At 40.9% G+C, this 22,305-nt stretch overlaps 1 protein-coding gene across 1 annotated transcript in view; it reads right to left on the bottom strand.

Moving 5' to 3' along the window:
• RET (ret proto-oncogene) overlaps window positions 1-22,305 on the bottom strand; it is a 192,597-nt gene that overhangs the window by 22,873 nt on the left and 147,419 nt on the right. The window contains exons 10-15 of the mRNA XM_069240197.1: window positions 17,596-17,715; window positions 16,717-16,973; window positions 15,843-15,990; window positions 7,738-7,845; window positions 5,206-5,420; window positions 3,365-3,487 (exon numbers count right to left, since the gene is read on the bottom strand). Coding sequence (XP_069096298.1) covers window positions 3,365-3,487; window positions 5,206-5,420; window positions 7,738-7,845; window positions 15,843-15,990; window positions 16,717-16,973; window positions 17,596-17,715 — 971 coding nt within the window. The remainder of the gene's footprint in view (window positions 1-3,364; window positions 3,488-5,205; window positions 5,421-7,737; window positions 7,846-15,842; window positions 15,991-16,716; window positions 16,974-17,595; window positions 17,716-22,305) is intronic.

Below are 22,305 nucleotides of genomic sequence, written 5' to 3'. Positions count from 1 at the left end.
TAAAGGCCCATATTTATACTTTTTTAGTGCCGCATTTGCACCACTTTGTGACGCAAAAGCGGCGCAAACTTACAAAATACAATTGTATTTTGTAAGTTTGCGCCGCTTTTGCGTCAAAAAATGACGCAAATGCGGGGCTAAAAAAAGTATAAATATGGGCCTAAGTGTGGCCAGTGGGCGGGGGGTATATGAAAGGCACAGGACAACGAGCATAAGCCGTTGACCCACTTAAACCAACACCGGGTGTCCGCGTTACATTACTGCGCTAGCGATCGCGCAGCTAGTTGGAGTGCGCAGAGACTACACTATCTGGTGTGGCTCTAAACAGGAGCTGTGGCCCAGGCAAGTACCACTGTTTTGTTTTAAGAAGTGTACTTCGTGGTGGAAGAGCCCGGCCTGCAGATAAAACCCCAGCATGGTCACGGGGTGTTACCTTATAAGCCCTCACCATTGGGAAATAACGGCACGCGAGCTGATAGTTAAGCACAGACCAAAATCGCTTGTGAAACACACGGGTGTCGGGGGAGGGAAAACGTTTATGTATTCATAGAATTGGTTATAAGGAGCTGTTTGTGTCCTCCTGAGGACAACTATGAGAATGCGGTAAAGGAGGGGTCGGAATCAAACTAAAATATGAAGAGGGCGAACACAGCCACGGGCCTTGAGCAAAGAATATAGCAGAGGCTGACAGAAGGGGCAAGCGTGGGCCTTAAGCTCTATTAACAAGAATCGTTTTTTTCTTCTCCTAACTTTGGGTCTCGTAGTACAGCCCGTTACAGAGATCATATTTAAAACCCTGGATTATGAAAGGCAAGACCCACTGCACACTAAACAAGCATTTTTGAAGGGAGCTAACAATTGCCCCTCTCCTCCCCTCTCATTCATGGGTTATGCTGCCAGAGCAATTACACAACCCTGGAGCTATGCTGAGGTTACCACATACTTTTAACACTCATATTTTCCACAGAACTGATAAAAGCGTTGTGGAAATGTTCCAGTGCATAAGTATTCAAGTGTACCACGTTAAGCAATTGCATATTTCTGTGTGGATTCTAGTAGATTGTTCACTTTATTCATAGTACTCCTAAGAGTCTAAAATTTTATGAAATTTCTGACATTACTTTAAATATGTTCCTGTCCAGCTTGGAGAATGCAAACCATTTTGGGATGAGCATCCAGTTGCCTGGGCGAATGAGCATTTTCACCTAAACTTTCTATTTCCTTAATCAAATAGATTTATGGTCTTGTATTTTTTCTTTATACATAATTCTTCAAATATGTTTACTTAAAGGTCTAATTCGCCTTTAAAATAACCAGGAATATATTGGAAAATAAACACTGTAGCCCTTTTATTGTTAGAGAACAGGTACATTCATTTGAAATCTGTTTTTCTCTTAATGTGATAAAAATAGGCTCAAACGATTCCGACCTCGAGACGCTTCCAAAGAGTTTAGAATCCCAACAGCACTGGGTCATACCCCATTGCGATTTGGCTGGGCAACTGCAGAGAATGCAAACTTGTCTATCGCCTGCAGAATGATAATAGGTTATTTCTGAACAACTGTCGTGTGAGACTCACAAGGAGAATGACAGAATGCTTGGCAAACAGCCTAGCAACTATTATGGGTAGTTGCATGTAATGCTTAATAGCAACAGGGATAGTTAAACCTAGACATCATACATCAGTTTTGAAAACCTTGGCAGCAGCATTGAATATTTTGGTGGGCTGGTTTAGGTGTTGCTGTTACTGATATTACCACAATGTAGCTAGTCATGACAGCAAACACCGGAGTAATTCTGTAGCGGTGGTCTTCAAACTTTATGATGCCAAGCTCCCTGGAAAATATATTTGTGTCTGCCCCCCCCCCCAAACGTTAATGGATGGGGATATCGGACTGCGATGTGATGACCAATGCCGTACCAGTGGAGAGTGTACTGCGGCACTAGGGAGACAGCGCATTGACTTAACTTCTCATTGGACTCAATGCCCTACCTCCAGCCAGTCCCACAGGAATCATGGCACAGCTCTCCTGCCGCTGCCTATATCACTGCTCAGATTTCTCATACTGTCTTATTAATATGTAACTGTCCACCTTTCCACATCACCATTAACATCTCCAGTAAGTGTCTGCCTCACATGTTAATGTCCAGATTTTCAGTCAGAACGTCACCCTCCCATCACTGTCCAGATATTCAATAGTGTCCACTTCTCTCATCACCGATATATTTTAGAATATCAATTACTAAAATACAGCCTGACATTAACATCTTGTACTACATATTGGTTACAATGATATTGCTCCATTCTGTTTAGATTTTCTATTGTTAACTCCATTAGGGTAGTATTTTTGTAAACAATATTTAGGACACAATATTTTGGTCAGATGACACTCAGGTCACAATATTCTGGTGTCAAGCGCACATTAATGGCATCTTCCTGGTCGCTGTCCATTTTTTTCTATCAGTGTCCACGTCCCCTCTGTCAACATCCACTTCTCCTGTCCCTGACAACTTCACTGTCCCCTATCCTGTAACTTCCCTTCTCTGCAATCACTGCCCCCCTTCTGCACAGTATGGACCTCCACCATTAGTATCCATCTCTCCTTTAAGTGCCCACAATTTCCGTCACCGCACCCCTTGTGCTGCCTGGTTAACTCTTCCATAACTGGCACCCTCTCCGGTCAATGTCCATCTCCCATCAGTTTCCACCCTTCTTGTCACTCCCCAATACTTTAGCATGACCCACCTCGTCCACTACTTTCCATTTCTCTTCTCATTCAACATCCACCTCTACTGCAAATGTCCTCCAGTTACTACTAGCTTCTCCTGTCGAAGTTCCCATCTCTGATCACACACTTTCTCTATTCTCAGTGCCTTCACCCATCACTTCCCTTATCCTCTCGTAGCACTCACTGTATGCTACTCCCATCTCTTTCCTGCTTCAAGTCAACACCCACTTCTGTTAACCGTGAGGGAAACTATAATTCCCATCAGAATAGGGCATCTCTTGCAGCATTGGACACTCATGGTTATGAAGGAGATTATTGACAACGCTCAGAGAACATATTGAAATGAAACCCAAACCTGTGTCCAGAGTATGGTACCAAAACATTGTTCCTTAAATACCATCTAACAAAAATAATGGGCTCTTAATAAACTTTACAAAAATATTGCTATGTTGCAGTGAAAATCGACACCCAATGGAGCGTTTTTCTAAATGTAAATGATATTTAGGCCACAATATTTTTGGTAGAAGATTTATGCGATGATATTCTGTCAATGTGCATAGAGAATGAATGTATACCATTCTGCAGTAAAACACGTATTCCGTTTTCTCCTTAGTTCCCATTTTAGATCAACATACCTTACTTCTCTTGACATAGGAATCCTCCTCGTAGACATCCCTAGACAGGCCAAAGTCAGAGATTTTCATCTTGCGACCCTCGGCAACCAAGACATTCCTGGCAGCCAGATCCCGATGCACCAGCTTCGAGAGGAGAAGCAAACAGAAAGGAAGAAGTGAGAAGGACTATCAAATTGGATATGATCATAGAGTCAAAAAGAATGTGTGCCTGGTCTCCCATCTGACCTCAGTTGGGAGCGTGTAAGCCCTCATAAGGGTCAATGAGATTAACAGGATTTTATGACTTTGTTTCACTAGTATCAGAGTGGTTGAAAAACATCGTTCATGTTGCCTTCTCTAGAAGGGCATGCTTTTGGAAGCATTTAACAAATGGTTACTGGTTTAGGATTTTGTGGTCAAACATTATATACTTTCAACATTTTGGGAACCTTTTAGGACAGTGTTCACACCCAAATTATATTCCATTCAGATGGATCTGGGACTTCACAGTGATCTAGAGTATTTTATTGGTAGAGTTTAGTATTTAGACCACATTGGTGAGCAGAACTAATGATTTTATTATAGTCATGGATAAAGCTTTATTTCAACCCTTGTGATATGAGGCCTCTTGGCAAAACAAAAAGGGTGAGTGTGCTTCAATCAGTTTCTCCATCCCGGATTGCAGGAATTAAAAAGCAGCATTGTGTTCTCATATGTCATCTGCAGGACCTCTCCTTTGTGAGTGTTCATATGCAGCCAAACCCTCAATACTGTTAACTAATTCTTAAGCCAGGCCATGAGAGAAACCATTAAAGCATGGCCTCAGGTGTCATCAGGATGTCAGTAGCTCTCTCTTCTGCATCTGCTCCCCTTCTAATATTTGAGAGTTCCTCTTTGGCTTTTCTGTCTCTGGATATTTCCGCTTTGATGGGAGATGACTGCCTGTGGCTGACCCCAAACAATGTTAAGGTGATGGCTTGTAGTCCAGAGATACTGATCAAGTTGTTGCATAGTGTGGTGGATCGTCATTTAGTAAGAATTACCCCTGCTCTGCATTAGTACTTACATTTGGAGTACCAGTCAATAGCATTCGTAAAGCCTACGCAAAGCTCTAGGCTGTAATCAAAAGTTTATGTAACTTCAATTTCTCTTTCTAACACAACTAGATCTTTTATCCTTTGTTTGGACTACTGTTCCACTCCAAAGTGCCAAGAGTGAGGATTACAATCATATGGCACTGTCCCTTTAATTATAGAGGAAACAGCTAAAATTATTGTGGGCTGTTATTCTGAACTGTATGATCTTTCAGGATTGTCGAAGTCAAGGGCAGCGATCATTGGACACTGCTTACATTATCCATTTGTCCTCATACAAATCTAGCAGGTTGTTCCTTCCCACATCTGACCTTAACAAACCTCGAACCTGTTTATTCTGTCTCAGATTGCTGCCTAAAGTAGTGACATTCCTGCATAACATCACCTCTGGCTAACGTTTACTTGGTTCTTTATAGCTAATGAATTTTACAGTGGATCCGTTTGTTGCTGACTTTATACCATATTCACTTATGCTATTCCCTGCATTGACTGTTTGGCATCATTAAACATGGAGTAGGTGTAACTATGACTGCGACTCCACTGACGTATGTACATTCAGTATTGCCAAAACACTTTGGGAAAGCAGTCACAACAAAAAAGATCAAAATAAACACAACAAATACAATTAAAGTTGTAAATCAAGGTCCAGGATAACCTTTGAAAGGAATAACACTTAGAACAGTGCACTTTTATTGCCCACTTAAAATTAAATCAACCTCTGGTCCACACATATTATCATGTTTCTTCTTGGCAAAATGACACAATTACCTTCATTTCTGCAAGATAGAGCATCCCTCTTGATATCTGCCAGGCAAATGAAATGAGGTCTCCCATAGTCAGTGCCCTTTCATCCGGGTTGTCCAAGTAGCTCGAGTTGCGATTACTCTCGTTGCTCATGTAACTTGGTCCGACTTTTCGACTTTCCCTCAGGAAGCTGCGCAGGGAGCCATACTTGGCGTACTCCACAATCAGGTACAGAGGTCCTACAGGAAAGAAAGCAGATGGTTGTGCAGCCTTTCTGGATAAATACACTCATGTATCTGTTTCTTCTTATGTTTCACAAAATCATAAGTAGATCATCAATTGCAGCCAAACTATTCAAAGACTTTTTTTATTCAATAGCACAACAACAGAACTTTTCCAGAATACTACTGCACGTTTACTTGAGACATTCAATTGCTCATTGTTAGCTTATTGTTGGTGTATAAAAGAATATTAGGACTGTGACAGTGCCTTTTGAACAAAAGTACAAGTCGTCCTTTTAAGCACCAGTGGGACTTAGCTTACTTCATGGTTGACTCAGATGCAATATCAAGTTCTTTCAATGGTAAACCGAAATGTCCAAGGTAGTATACATGATTGCTTGGAGGAATTCACATAGTAACCTATCACTTTTCATTGGTGTTGTCCGAAAAATGACTGTGGATATTATTTTAGTAATTTAATTTAAACAAAGTAGATTATCCTCATTTAAAATTCAAACACCCTTCCCCTGTGCCCTTCACTTACAGAATTTGGAAAAACAGCTTATTTGCTTAATTTAAATCAAAATTTATCAACCAGTTCCTAAATCTTAATTCTAATCTCACTGGAGCAATAGCTCTGCATAGCTAGAATCGGCAACCACGTAAGGATATATGCAACAGGTACTTGGATAGAAACATCAACCTAATCAGTCTAATAAACATTTATCTTATTTAAGTTGTTTCCTAAAAATCAGTGCTATGGGGGAGGAGAAACTGAAAATTCTGTTTAGCTTTCTAACTTCCCTGGGGAAGCCCGAAATGGAGAGAAATAGATAACAAGTGTTAAAGCCCATCTATGGTGATAACAGAATGCATTGACATCCCAAGAAGTGGGATTTTGGGCATCTGGTAAATTAAGAGTTATGGAGATTCCAACATGAGATAGGCATAGGTAGGAAATCCGAAAACGTATGAAATAATTTTAACTTTTCTAAGCATCATCTCAATATTTCTGTGATTTATCTTTTTTGATTGTGTCCTTGGTTATCCTTTGGAGATACCTTTACATGTGTTGTATCATCAATACTTTATCTTGGCTCTAAAATGTACTGTTTAAGGCTTACTCTTATTCTTCAATTTACTGTTCAATGCCACTAAACAACTTACTTGATGAGTCAACTTAATTGAGTCTATTGTGCTGTTTAAATCATTGTACTGCCTAACATCTGCAATTGAGCAGTGTGACTTGTAATGTGCCTGAGCAGTGCAGCGGCCACATGCGCACACACATTTTCATACTCACCCATCAACAGCATGCACTCACAAATGCACATCCTTTCATATATGCCCGCATGAACCCAAACATTTAAAAATGGTAATTCCCTGGAGACGGTGTGAGACTAGTTCCAATGGGAGTGCTTGTGGACGGAGCTGGAGGCACATGCATGGAAAACAAGAAGATCCTGCCAGCTCCTTTCATTGACTGACCTTGTCACAGATCACCAAAGAGAAACGGACCTTCCATCATTAATCAGAGTGCGATGGGGTCAGGGAGAGTTGCTGACCCCACCCCACTCTTTGACTAATTGATAGTCAGCCGTGGGCACTTCAGGGCTTAAAACAGAAGCATCCAGGTCAGAGTTTATTGCATATGTGCCCCCTCGTCACAAGGAGGAAGAAGCACAGGGATATGTTGGGCTGAGCAGGTCAAGCTCTCTGAGCTTTGAAATCATCAGGCCCACAAAGTTTGGCTCAGGCTCTGGCACTTTTAGCGCATGTACCACATTTGGCTGCCTGACCCAAACATAATGAGTGTCTCTCCAGCTGCCCTTTGCTCAGCTTGACAAGACACTTTTCATGCTTTGCAAAAGGGGTCAGGGGCAGGGCCCCTCCACCCTTAATTATGTGTTGTTCTTACTATTGTGTCATCAAGGTAGTGTACAGTACTCCATATAGTCACTTCTTTGGTAATATTTGGTAGCCCGTATTGGTTCTTCTAAGATACAATATAATATATTTTGTTTAGCTTTCTCTGGCGCTCTAGTACCAATTATGGGTCTCAATAGTATTGTTAAATACCTTCTGTGAAGTATTCAAATGTATGAAACCCGATCTCATACTCTTTTTTACAGAACTATTAAGTGCCTCTCAATAATCAATGGTCTTCTTTAATACCTTTCATTAGGTCTTCTATGGTTCAATGCAACATTTTGTATTGGATTGACTGCCTAACTACTGAATGTTTGCATTTGTGTTTTATTGTCATTGTCCATATTATCGTAGTGACTCTATTGTGGTACTCCTCAGTAAAACCTATTATGTAGAAAAAACTTACCGTCTTGACTGCAAGCTCCATAGAGTTTGATGACATGGGGGTGATTGACCTGCTTCAAGAGGGTAAATTCGGATAGAAGGTCTCTCAACTCACTATGGGAAGCATTCTCTGTAGAAAACATGAAAAAAAAACAAATCCTTGGGTTGAGGATTGCATATGAGTCTTGGACAGAAACACATCGTTGACCAAGTGGATGGGATGATTATTCCTCCAACCGATTCACACATGTGCATTTGAATTAAGTGTACACTTGACTCTGTTCTGGAAATCAAATTTTCAATCAGTTTAAAAATTGTGGAGACATTGGAAAATGACTGCGCACTGGAGGAGTACTGTAACAAATACTGCTCAGGTCACTTCGGTTTCTGGGTTCAGTGGGTGGCACTCATCATATTCTAGTTGGTAAACTTAGAGACCAGTGTGTGATTCGGGACATGTCTTTTTGAAAACCGGTAACAAAGAGATCAACAATGACCCCTCTCTCCAGAAGTGTACAAAATTGTGGTTTGAGTGAATTATGGTAGGAAGGCTAAGGTCTCATGCAGCCTATTTTCATTGAGAACACTGTGCAGCAAATCACATTTCCAATTAATGGAATATAGTTGATGGTAAATAATGTCTTCTAATGCACAACAAATATGTATTATGAACTAAGGAAAGAATTTTTTTTGCAAATTTTGTAGATCAAACATATTTGAGTTTGGCCATGTCCAAAGATTAACATTGTGGGCAAAGCTCAGAAATCGTCAATCCTTTCAATTTTACTAAGAGCTAAAGTGTTGCTCTATTTGAAGATATGACTTAACCAGTGCTTAATTTGTGCTTATGTTTTCCGGTGCTGAGCACCGGCACTTATTTTTGAGGGCCGGCGCTCATTCTTCTGCCTCAAGCATTTGCTGCAAGCAAAAGACACATATGGGAAAGACAGAGGAAGAGAAAAACGAAAAAGCGTCACAAAGGTAAAAAGCAGAAAGCTGTCAGAGTGAGCTAAAGGGGCAGGGAGTGGCTTTACATGGATTGAAAAGGCCCGAGATGGCTTCAGAATTACGCTGTCTCGGGATTCCGTGCTGGCACATTTAATTTCAGCAGCCGCATGTTTAAGAGAAGGGCTTCGGGCACCGGCACGTTTTTTTTTACAAATTAAGTACTGGACTTAACTCTTACCTAGGGAATGGAGGAAAGTTATACAAACCAGCCTAAAACAAGGAAGCCACTTTGTTGTTTAGTATATTTAGCACTTGCATTGAGGGGCCTGATTCACATAAAGTTTTGTATGTCTACGTTTAACTTGAGTGCACATAAAGTATCCTCTATAACAGTTCATGGCCCATCCTAAGCCACAGAATTACAAGGTCCAAATGTTTACAGTTTTATCTGTAAAGAGCTTGAGAGTAGTTAAACACAAATTGGGATTTAGTGAGGGGTGTGTTTAAGAAGAAATAAATAAATTGGTAGTTTCTATGAGTCTTGGTGGGTCTGCTTTTGTTAAAGCAATAAAGCTGACATTTTGTGGCCATTCATAAACATTTCCAAAGGCTTTACACTTAATGCAACATTTTCTGTAACAGGTATGGGTTTCAATAGTTTCTCAAATGCCCACATTTTAAGAGGTTATCTGAAACAAAATCTCCTCATGTAAACATGTTTTTTGTGTTCATGGAAAAATATTTTCTGTACGGTGAGGAAAATGTGGAACTAGATATTTCAGATAACCCAGAATATGACTTGCCCACTTGCAGCCAATCCATGGGTGTAGAGGACCCCAGCATACACAGGCTAAATCTATGATTGTTAATGATTTCCATGTATACTCCTGGGGAGTTTGTGAATGCCCAACAATGGTTACATCGACAAAACCCCTAGGTCTGAGCCTATGGTTTGTAGATGTATTCATTTCATACTAAACTGCTATGGGCATCGAACTTGAGCATAAATATTTTAGAGAATATTGTTTTAAAAATCAGCTGGTAATTAATCATGATAAGACCACATTTATGGTGTGTGTGCTCTCTGATGGATCTTTGACCTGGGGCACAGTACGTACCAAATTGGAGAATGTAGCTCACTCATGGTATGCATCTTTTTGATTTTCCAAGCAAGTGAATCATACAATTCAAAACCCAGGTAATGGGTTGGGGAAAAATGAACACTCTTCAGAGAACTGATAACATTTAAGGTAGCTAGTCCATAAAACCAGTGCAAAGACCATTTTTTTGTATCTTTGGCTCCCAGGTTTTGTGGTTCTGGTTGCTGACTTTAACAAAGAAAACTGAGGGTATATTATGTAACAGCATTAGAGCTTTTCTGAGAGCATCCCAATCTCAGCCATAGCAAAGGAGCTTGGATTTAAACATGTTTGCCTAATAGTGAGGTAAAGTTTCTTAACCACACAAGAACAATTCCCACAGGAGAATGCCATTTAATATTCCACTATTTTTTTAATATTTAAAAAGAATAACATTCGGTGGTATGATTTATCTACATCATTCTCACAGGAGATTCTGAAAAGTTATTTTGATGTTGTTATTTTGGGGTTTTTTGCTGGCTTGTCTTATGTGGAGTTTCAAAGCTATAATAAAAGAACAGGGCTATGCCGGAGAGCATCAATGACTATAATTCCTATGGTACCAGAATATTATAACCAACATACAGTATGGCAGATTTATTGGGACTTATTCATGAACTGCATTTTGTAGTACTATGAGTAGTACCACAATATTGCTACTCATTTAATATACAAAACCTATGTACAAATCTACATCCGGCGGTCTCTGCCTTCACCTCTCCTATGTTTTCTGTGCTGAGATCTCTGTCCTAACTGCAAAGGTCTTCACACATACATGCCTACATTTTAGTAGTAAATTTGGGAGGGAAAGGGGAGATCGGCTGTAGAATGAGAGTTATTTAATAATGAATGAGAAGGTTTCAGTTAGGGTAAGGAGGGGTTGCATGCACGGGCGTAGATTCACCAAAATGCTAGATGTAGCAGGAATTACATCACACATCCTTTGACCTCAGTAACAGTGACTTATTATGCATTATTTCTTTAATGCCACTTCATGCAGCACTTGAAAGGAGGTAACATCACAAAGAAACATTCTAGAACAGAACATTCAATACATAAAATTGGTCAGCGGAGTCAACAATCCGCCTATTTTAAATGCTGCTCCTCCCATATAAGTATCCTATTATCCTTTGCTATATTTACTCAGGTGCGGATCCTCCGCTAGGGCGGAGGAGCACTGCCCCCTGTCAGCAGCAGCAGCTGCAAACCTTTTAATTCAAATGATAATAAAATATGTTTATTATTGTTTTGTTTTTAAAGGGGCTGGGCCATGGCCTGTGTTGACCACTGAGGGGGGGTGCCCAGCACTCCCCCTCTTGTACAAGTATGTTTGGCCGGTTGGCTTGGGCCGGCCAAACACACATGCGCAGTAGGCTCGCTCCACTGTGCACTGTGTTGCCGGGCTGGAGAGAGCAGGCACAGGCTCTGGCTGGGTGCTCCCAACAGCCTCAGGATTGGCTGCAGGGCAGGCTGGGAGCCTGTTCATGCAGCTGAGGACAGAGGAGCGGAGCAGCGCGGCACGGAATTAAGGTGTGTTTAAAAAAAATATATTTTATTTTATTTCTCCCCCCTTCCCTACCACGCGCCGCCCGGCTCCTTTTCCCTTCCACAAGCTGCCACTTTATTTGCTGTGTTGGTTTAGTTTGTCTTACGGCTTCCAATATATAAGGAACCCCTTATTTTGAACTCCGGTGATATCTGTGTATTGCTGGCTTTTATTTAAACAAATACGTTTTAGACCTAGATCAAGTAGACCTTGAAGGGGATGAACTATTTATGGAGGATGAAGCCCCCTCTACCTCTAAAGATGTAATAAGAGACCCCTTAGGGGAGGAAGTGTTTTCCCTGGACAACATCAAACACCCTAGGAGTGCTGAGTGGTGGCCTCTTGACCATGTATCCAAGACCATAAAGTGCTGGTTTCGAAATCCAATTGAAAAACGACAAAGGAGCATTTTAAGGGCAGAATGTTCAAGGCCAGTAATACAGGATAAAGTGTGTCTTACCCTAATTTAGACCTAGAGCTTATCACCTTTCTTTTTAAACTGATTAGAGATCCTAGGAAGGGACTGGAGAGGTCCCTTAAATTATGTCAAGATCGCCTCCTCGAGGTGGTCGAACCCCAGGTGAGAATAATTGATTAGGTGAAGGAGGCACATGCCAATGAACTCCTGATGGACATAAACCTACTCAGAGGATGGAGCCAAAGAGCTATGGTTCTCCTTGGAAATGCAAATGCAGGCCTTAATGCCGAGTGACGAACACTACATTTGCATTCATGAAGATTAATCCAAAGCTTGCAGACCTTGCAGAAAGGGAGCATTCCGAGAATCCCAAGGTTCTTTTCTCTGGTGAAGACATGATTAAATTTCTCAGCAAGTATGTTACGACATTCACTGCCCTTGACAAAGCACAACCTAATGTGCACAAGGTTTTTAGTGTAGGTGTTTTTGGACAGCAGATGGGGACTTTCTGCCGGCCACAATTACCAAAGGTCCCATTTCACAAATTACAGACATCCAAGAGGCTCAGGCAGAGGCTGCGAGGCCAGAACAGCTGCATTATTTTATCCCAAAGAGGACGTGTCTATTGTGGAAGAGGATATAGCTCACATGGACAAGGCTCATCAGGATACCAGGTTAAGTACTACAATTTTACCCTTTTCTTCATCCCTGGCAAGAGTGGGAGGACGACTTAAACTTTTTTCTCAAACCTAGGAAACAAGACCAGGGTGCTCTAGCAGTGAACACATTTCTACAGTCTTGGAAAGGAGTATATGCTAATGCATTCCTTCCTTTTGCTATAATTTCGAGAGTTCTTCAGAAGATCAGACAGGAGAGGTGATCCCTTGTCCTAGTAACTCCATTTTGGGTCTCACAGGCATGGTTCCCAATTAAATTGGAGCTAGCTTGCAACAGTCCCTTCTGTCTTTCTGCAATGCAAGGCCTATTTTGAAACAAAGATGGAGAGGAACATCCTCTGGTTCTTACTAGAACTTTGAACCTTCTTGCCCGGAGAGTATCAGGAGATCTAGAGAAATGTCAGGCCTTATGGGAAGAGCTGAGGAACTCCTGAAAGACTCATGAGCTCCAGGTACCCACTGCAGATAGAGAGGAATTTGGGAGCCATGGTTACGTTGGTGTTTGGAAAGGGATCTGGATCCCATGGAGGTGCCTATAGTGGAGGTAGATTATATTCTCCTAGAACAGTTGATAGAGGTCTTATAGAACTATAAGTCTGTAATTTCTACAGGACATTGTCTGATCAATGGCAGGACTGCAGTTAAGAATGTTTTAGTTTGCAGAGTGCTTAAAAGCACTAGGTTGAGGAGACCTCTAAGACCTAGATGCAATTATTTCTGTGATGTCCTATATATATTTTCCTCTTGGTCTGGAAATAGGTATTTGGACCTGAAAATACCTTCTATGAAGTTGGCTTCTTTACTGTGCTTAATTTCTTGTCAACAAGTTTCGAACGTTAAGGCTTTGGAGGTAAGTAACAGAGTTTACAATGCCTTTGGGGTTACCTTTGAGGTTACTAGAAGAACGAAAATGATGTCTGATTATATTTTATCCCACGTTTGATTCTTGCAGAAAGCTTTATGTTGTGAATTGCATGAAAGAGTACTACTATAGAATGAGTGAACTTCATCCAGATGGTATTAACTAGCTTTTAAGTTCCTATGTTGAAAACACTTCAAAGCGGTTACCACGGCCATAATCGCAAGGTTGGGTAAAAAGGATTATGCAATCAGCGTGTCTTAATTTACAGAAATTTCAAGCTTATTTTATGAGGGGTACAATGCCCATCCAGTCCTTTTTAAAGGTAGTAAACTAGAAGATGTTTTTAGAGCAGCTGATTGGTCTAATTCATCTACCTTTGGGAAGCAGTATTCTAAACCAATTGAGCAGTGTGGTGCTGAGGGGCTACCAACATGCATAATGGTAGCCTCCAGTCTTGTAATGAAATAGCAATTCTCCAAATTAAATGTCAAGAGAATCTAAATTTCAATAAAGACATGGAGGCTAACGTTATCCCACCCTTTTTTTGGGATATCTGGTTACAAAAAAAAAGAATGGGGAAAAATTGTAGAATTATATTATTGCTATACGTTGAAATTCATCTGTTGTGATTACATTTATTTGGTTAATTCACAGGCTTTCTAATTTCTTGATATTTAACATTGCACTGTCTGAAAATTTAACACTTCTCCTTTTTGGTCCAGAGACCAATAGTTGCCCTAATGTAAGAAGACTTGTTTCTTTGATGTTTTTCATTTCAATTGGCTTCATTATCTTCATTAGTCTTTGATGGAAACAACAACCTTGTTATTTAAAAAAAGGCAGATTGTTGACTGCACCGACTATTTATACGTATTGATTGTTCTGTTCTCGAATGTTTCTTTGTGATGTTAACCCGTTTCAAATGTTGCATGGGGAGGCAACAAAGGAATAACACATAATGTTAGCCTCTGTGTCTTTAATGAAAAGCAGATTCTCTTGCCATTTATTATGGAGAATCACTATTTTGTTCTACATTTAAATAAACATATTACATTAATTTACATTACAATTTAACATATAAATAGTTTTTAGATTTTGTTTTAGGTTTAATAAACTGTTTAACTTTTCCCTATACTGAAAGGGAGATCTTGAACTCGGTGGCAGAGATCTCCGCCTATGTGTGAAAAGATTCAAGTAGTAATTTTACACTCCTTAATTAGGCCCCAGCCCCAGTTTCATGGGGTACTGACATGTTATTACATAATGTAAGAGTAAAATTACACATGTAGATTCACTTGTGTAATATTACTTTTGTGAATAGCCCCTAAAATGTTCTACATATCTTTCACAAAGATATTGCCACAATTGAATTAATAACAGAAAATCTTCACCCAACATAGAATATTTTTAAAATGATATTTAGGGCACAATACCTCTGACAGATAATATTTTTGCCACCAATATCTGATGTATAATCCCTTAATCATCTTCCATTTATGGCACTGTATGATTAACTTGGCCCACACAGTATTAAACTGATCTTTTCAACTTTGGGAATAGAAGACTCTGTTTGAAGCACCACTATGCCTTATTTTAATGGATATTGTCTGAATATTTTTGAAAGACCTTACCAAGAACTTTATGTACATTAGATCATTACTTAATTTGATCATACGGTTGATTTGCTGACAAACATGAATGTTTACTGTAAATTCTGATGGAAGATGAAGATGAGCGTGACTTCATGCAAAAAATGGGTTCCTTTACAAACTCTGATACAGCATGATGGAAATTATTTCAAAGGTGGAAACAAAGCCAGCTGTTATACAAATAAGGGATGTTATGAAACTAAGTCTATAACAGAGTGCAACAGTTAAATCATAAGCAGTATCTATTTTACAAGATCTATAACTAGCTATTAAAAGCTATGTAGCCTATTAATCCAAGTGTCCAGTTTTGATCAGAATTATTTTTCAGCTTCTTGTAATAATTTTAATAATAATAGCTGGTGTGTCATGAAGTGTATATGCATCAGCCCAACAAGATTGGTATTAATTGGATATATTTGAAATGGAATGTATCCTAAGAGAAATAGGGCAACTTGCAATAGTCCTCTGCGACCTCAATTATAGTGGAAATTAAATGCCACGCTTAGGAGTGTTTCGGAAAGATAGATGATCAATATTATGCATATATTACTTAGCAGATTTACTGATGCAGATTTAAACCAGAAAAAATGTTTACCAGATTTTATATAGGGTCCTGAAAGAAATGTCACATAAATTCTCATATTCTGATATGGCTTCCCTTAAATGTAAAACGGACCTCAGGGACCTTCGGGGCTCCATAGCCAAATTCAACAATTATGTTTTTGCGCTATGAGTTAGCGTAAGGTTAGTATTTCATGTGTTTCATCTTCATGAAGGTCGCCCTCAGTTGGACTGATAATGATTGCTCACAAGTTCCTATCGGTAAGCACACTTCTGCAATTTCATACACAAACATTGGGGTCGATGCTGCTTGTCATGCCATAGTACCTTTCAACATTTTTACAGCCACTGTAGTATAGCCAGCTTTTCCCTTTAGCCTAAAAGCAGTAGCCTTCACGACTTTGCCGAATTCTCCTTCGCCCAGTGTTTTTCCCAGGACCAGATTCTTCCGGGGAAATTCCCACTTTGGATCTTCCTGGTTATAATAGAGAAAAATAGACACATTTTAGAGCACAACTGATAGGTGAGGTCTTTCAAACAGAACCCAATAAAGTGTCACTGCCTTACAGTCTTGTTAAAATTATTCAGATATGTCTGAGTGAAAATGTTTAATTTTGGACCTTTCCATTTATAAGTCCCTGATGATCCCTTAAATTGAAGATTTTTTGTGTGTGCAATATGCTAAGTAGGGTCTTTAATGCATGTAATACTCAAACTCATATGATCAAAATATTATTTTCTTAGTTGTAATTTAGTTTTTTATCATCTTATTTAACCACATTTTTAGCTGAATACCACACATGTTTATTTTTAGCAGTACCACACCTACCCTCCCCTGTACCCGTTAAGATAAGGGGGTTTCACTGATTAAGTTGTGCTACTGTCTATTGTTTTTGAAATTGATGAAGTTGTAAAAGAGCCCTCAAGTAACATTTCAAATGTTTAGAAATACAGTTACACTATAGCATGAATTTATGCTTTACATTAACCACATACCATCACCTATAATGATCTTCCTGAAAATCAATTTCCAAAATATGAGATGATAGCTTTGCCCCTCGATCTATCATTTTATAGACTTTCCCCTTGGTGATTGTGTTTGGATTCTAGTGACGTTACACTTTCTAGGTATATGACTAGAGCCAGAACAAACAATTTTTACTTTGTGGGTGATCGTTCTGTAAATGAAAATGAATCTCACAGGTATCTTAAACGTGTCAACGGAGATCTGGTTCTCCATGGAGTCCAGTGAAGGTCGACGGACGTTAGTGGATGAATAATTGATAGGGTACGACTGTGCTGGTCGCCTGAATGTCATTTCAGCTGATGCGATGGGTGGTTTGGGTGAGTTCTTGTGATATCGGTGAATGAAATAAGAGGAGAGCAGAACAGAGATGATGAAGGACAGCAGGACCCCTCCAGCAATCACTGTCTTACACATATCGTCGCACAATCGCTCTGCACATAGAAAGACAGCAACAAACATCATTAGAAGTAGGAAGACTGCCCGTATGTCTTCTAATTAAGTGAGAACAAGAGTCTACCCATGCACGAGGATCTCATAACAAGATACACCGCTGACCCATACACATTATTACATCTTCCCAAAACATCACGTGACAGCTACAATCTGCTATCAAAGGCGTCTGTATTTCATCCCTGAGGGACATATAAGAAAACACTGAGCCCCCAGTTCCCCCTGGACGTTGGGACGGGGTCATTTGCTGATTACTCAAGCCTTGCCCAAGCAAGGTGGTGGTTTAGTTCTTTTAGCTGAAGCACAAGATATCCCGTTCTACAGTTCATTAGGGCACAGCAAGAAATGAAAGAATTAAATACCCTGTGAACAGTTACCCCTCGAAATACATTTACCTTTCACAAATCACTAAAACTTTTGAATGCTTTAAAGTGTAATCTTGAATAGGCGTCATTGCTCTTTTCCCGCTCTTTCTGTCTGTGCTTTCACTTTTCATGCAGGTATTTCTGCAACACCAACAACTGCACACTTAGATTCATCTGGCTAAGCAAACCTTATGTCTTTTCCCAGAGTCATGCCAATGTATTAAGAGAGACAACATACCTTCAAGGTCGATCTTTTCACAGTAACATTTGTCCTGCGGGAAACAGTAACAAGTGCCATGACCGGCCTTGATTCCCACCATATCTAATCCATTCTCATAGCCGCCGATGACTTTTTCCCCTAACGAAAGATAGACAGAGGTATTGTGAAGAATGGGCATTGTTATTCAGTGCATGCGTAAAGCCTTCAGTGTACACATTAGACCTTTACCGGCTAAAGGAATTTTAAGCTAAAGGAATTTTAAGCCCCTTCTAATATGTTACACGTTTATTAGGCGCCATTACGGTAGAGATTTACAATACAGCCAATGAACATTTCACACTATGGTAGTAAAGTACTTCAAAAGTAAGAATACTTGCTGTCTGAATTGGCCAGTTACATTGGACAATATACATAGAAAGCACCCCTACTACTGATCAAGGCACCTTAGTCCATATTTTCAATACAATTTAAGGTTTTGTTTAGTTGGAAAAACACCAACCAACTTTTAAATGTAGGTCAATTTATGCAGAGACACACCACTTGATTTGGAGAACTACTGTTCTGCTCTTATGGGCTTCATATGTTGTAAGGCAGCCCTACTCAAGATCAATCTCAAATGCTCAATAGAATTTCCTGGAATCTCTCATTTGTCCAGTGTCAATGTGCCATCAGATTCTAGTGGAGTCTATCCTGACCAGCTTCAAGGACCTTATAGGCCATAACAGATGCTCACATCTAGGAATCATCATTATTCTTTTCAAATAATGTATTTCTCCATGGTCCCGATATTACTACCCCGGCTAGAGACTGATGATGCTCAGGATGGGCAGGGGAGGCTCGAATTAAAGGGGCCGGAATGACTGTTTTAGCCAGTAATTCCTCTGCTGCACCATGGGATTCTTAGATGTGTTTTCCTGATTTTTAAATAATGTGTGCTAACATCATGAATGTTTTTTTCATGAAAACAGAGCACTTTGGAAAACTGTATTTTCCTGTATTTGGTTGAAAGAGGGCCGAACTAGGACTAACTTCCATTTTGAATCCTAATGCAGCCATGATGTGTTTTCATTTTCTCTTCACATCGCATGTATCAAAATGTACACTTATGCATTTACATGCTGTTCTCGAAGAACTCTGGTGGAAGATTTCCTTCTTCTTTGTCACGTTATCAACGACCTTCTGCCTAAGCCACTCTAGGCCAGTTCATAACATGAGACTGCCATTGTTTTGAGTATAACTAGATTTGTACTGACATATCCAATGACATTAGGTCAGAAGGGGTTACATGATGCTGCATTGTGTTTTGCATTCTGATTTGTCAATTCTATCAATTTATGCTGACACTGCAACTATTCCTTTGTATTTTGTTATATAATGGGCTCATATGGGAGGTGAGCCAAATCTGGTTTGCCCTGGCTAGAGAGCAGACCCTTGAATGTCTGTCTCTTGTTCGGGAATATTTTTTCTCCGGAACTTGACTTTATGCCAATCTCTTTGCTGCTTTTGGCTGAAGCTTATTCCAATTCCCTATATTGATTTACTATTCCTATTGACCAATCATGATGCTTTTCCTTCTGTATTGCATTTTTAAATGACTTGAATCAAACGTTATGGTTATTAACTTTAATGATCTTGAGCATTCTTGAGTCTCATAACTCATTTTATTATTTCTTATTTCTTGATGATTTTAATTCTGGTAGGGGTACGTTGCCCTACTTTATTAATGAGGATAGCACCAGCCCCATCCTGCAAAGATACTTTATCTATTACCTAATTGATTATCGAACTTAGCATCAACAGTATTGTACAGTGAGGGAGACATTGGGTGAAGATTCGCACCTGAAGCAAGTTGTAATTAGGGAGAGTGATATCCTTCTCCCTTCCTTGCTGAAATACTTGTGCCTGGCTTTTGTTGAAACTTTACCTGTTAATGCTTGTTCATACTCTTTTTCTAAAACGTATTTTCTGGATCTCTAGTAGGTATACATTAGAAAAGTACATTTGAAGCTTAAACTTTTGATGAAGAGCACCTCACCTTGCCCCACTTTTGCCACACCATGATAACCTCATTGTTTGCATATCATGGTGAGTGTGATTGTATAAAATATGTTTTTCATGGCCAATCCGGATTTGCTGAGTCCTGCCTGTCAGTTCTGCTTATGGTTGGGCCTATATAGAACTGTTTTGGAAAAAATTGGGGTAGGCACTGATCAAGGGTTAATGCCTGTCATGAAATTCACGATATAGAATCTAATGTTCTCATAGTTTGTATGAAAGTAATGTAAAAACAGAAGTAAGAATGTCAATAGGGTATAATAATTGATGAAATGTTGCAATACAATAATGTTGATAGATGTATGTGGTTTTTATGGTTGTTATTTTCCTTTGTGTGTTACAACAGTTTGGCTGATACCAGAGAAGTTAATAAATAATTCATTGTAGAGTAATTCAGAAAAACATTACTTTGCGGCTAAACCTTTTACCTTACACATTCACTTGAGAGAAAATATCTCTGCACATATATAATGCATGCGGCTCTGTACAGAATATTATATCATATTTGTAATTGTAAAGTGGCTGGATACACTGTATAAGAATGTTACGTAGTGACTGGTGGCTGTTTGAGGAGGCATGGCCAGGTGAGTAGCGATGGCAGACGTGCTCTGAAATCGCTCAGAGCCACCCACCTTGATATTGCCATGAATCCAAGACCCACTCTGCAAAAACCTCCAGGTAGGTTAGCACGAGCAGTGGAAAGGCCTCCTGCTGCTTCCTTGCCCTGATTACTACCATCATGAGCTCCACTGCATGCCTGCTGTGTGCCGTGCAGCTCTGGGACCTGCACAGCATACCCCTACTATACTGCTGGACTCTTGGGGCTCCACCATGACCATGCTGCTTCTTCCTGTGGTGGCTGGGCCCTCCTTATCTCATCAATGCTCAGCGCCCACACTGAGGCATAATTAACTGGCTATTCGAGCAACTGGACTTGTAGCGCTTCTATCAACACAGAGAAGCTTGCACACGGGGCTGTGGACACACCACCTCCACTTCTACAGACCGGGGCGTGCCCTCCCTGCCACCAGTACCATTGGGGGCTCCCCTCACATATTGTAGGAGAAGAGCCTGCAACAGGGTGTGCCACCACCTCAGATCACTACGCCATCAGCGATCCCATCGCCGCCCTGGGGGGCCGAAGTGAGTCAATCAAGGGCCATAAGTCCATCCAGTGCACCAAGCCTCCTCAACATTCACTAATTGACATGGGTCCAGTGCTGTGGAGTGACAAACCACCAGGGGAAGCCTCATCCCACGGGGCACCAGGTACCTGAGGGACCCTCCCAGGGGACTTCCTAAACACACTTGGTACCTAACTTGGGCACGGTGCAGCAGCTGGTTAATCACCTGGAGGAGACGGTGGACTCCTCGTCCCGTGATGAAGTGCCAGAGGCTGACGCTTAAAGGACTTCTAGATGCTGACCTACACTGCTGGCCTACCAGTGGGGTTGACTACCTTTCTTTCCTTCCTATTTCTACCAGCCTACTCGCCTTTGGCTCTCCTTACTCGCAGCAGAGGCTCCACACCCAAGAGGCTTGTCACAACGGTCCAGACTCAGGGAAACTTCAACCCCCCCATAAACACTCATCATGGGCTGATTGAAGACACCAAGTACCAGCAACCAAACCGGTGGTGCCTGACAGGCCCCCGCTACCATATCGGACACTCTCCAGCTAGGCAGCACATATGACCCTCTTGAGCTCCCCCAAGACAACTTGGGCCAGCCATTGAAAGCTCCTGGAAATCCATGGCGACTGCCATGGGGTCTCAAGTTTCGTAACTAAGTTTCCTCTAAGATGACCATTGGAAGCTCTCAGGGGAGAAGACCATAGCAATATTGCAACCTCGAGCATCAGACAACCAACAAGCTACTCGAGACCTACAGGAGCGGATCCAGATTTTAGAACATAGGGTGGATGATGCCCAATTTCGCTCCCTCAGGAGGAATATCCACATCCTTGGCATTTCGAAGGAGGCGGAGGGCAATGACCCCACTGAAATTCCTGAAAGCTGGACACTTGGCTCAAATCTCTGTGCCCTCCTCAGACCTCACACCCTTCTTCTCCTTAAAAAGGTTGCACCACGTGCCACACTAAACGCTCAGACAGAGCGCTTTCTTAACTGGGTAACACACTGAGCCCTGGGTGACTTATGGAAGGCCACACATCCCACTTCCCAGGTTTACTCTTTTTGTTCAGTGCCACAAGATCTCTACATGTGCCCTGGTTGGATTCTATGCTCCCTCCTTCTGTTGTCCCCGGACCGTGCCGCAGACTTTCTGGGCCATATTGTCTCAGTCCATGATGCCCAAATAATAGATTTACAGTGGGGGGGCCCCCACGTCCTCTGACCCCCACATGGTGCTCACCTCCTGACTACCTGGAGGATCTGGGATTTTTGAGAGCTCAGTTCATACATATATGTAACTACTTTGCTGAGTATGAAGGCATGGCGTCTGACAAAACACTGGGATGGGATGCCTTCAAGGTGGTCACACAAGGGATATGCATTCAGGTGATTTTGGGTGTTTGCAGAGGAGGTTGAACAATACCTGCCACACCTGGAATGGCAGGCAGAACGAGACCCACCCGGTCGGACTGCACTGCAGGATGCGAAGCGCCGCATGCAACTCGCTTACAATGCCTTAATCTCTCACTTGAATCTGTCCT

The sequence above is a fragment of the Pleurodeles waltl genome, chromosome 6, assembly GCF_031143425.1.
Source record: "Pleurodeles waltl isolate 20211129_DDA chromosome 6, aPleWal1.hap1.20221129, whole genome shotgun sequence".
NCBI lineage: Eukaryota > Metazoa > Chordata > Amphibia > Caudata > Salamandridae > Pleurodeles > Pleurodeles waltl.
This window is presented reverse-complemented; position numbering and strand designations above follow the sequence as displayed.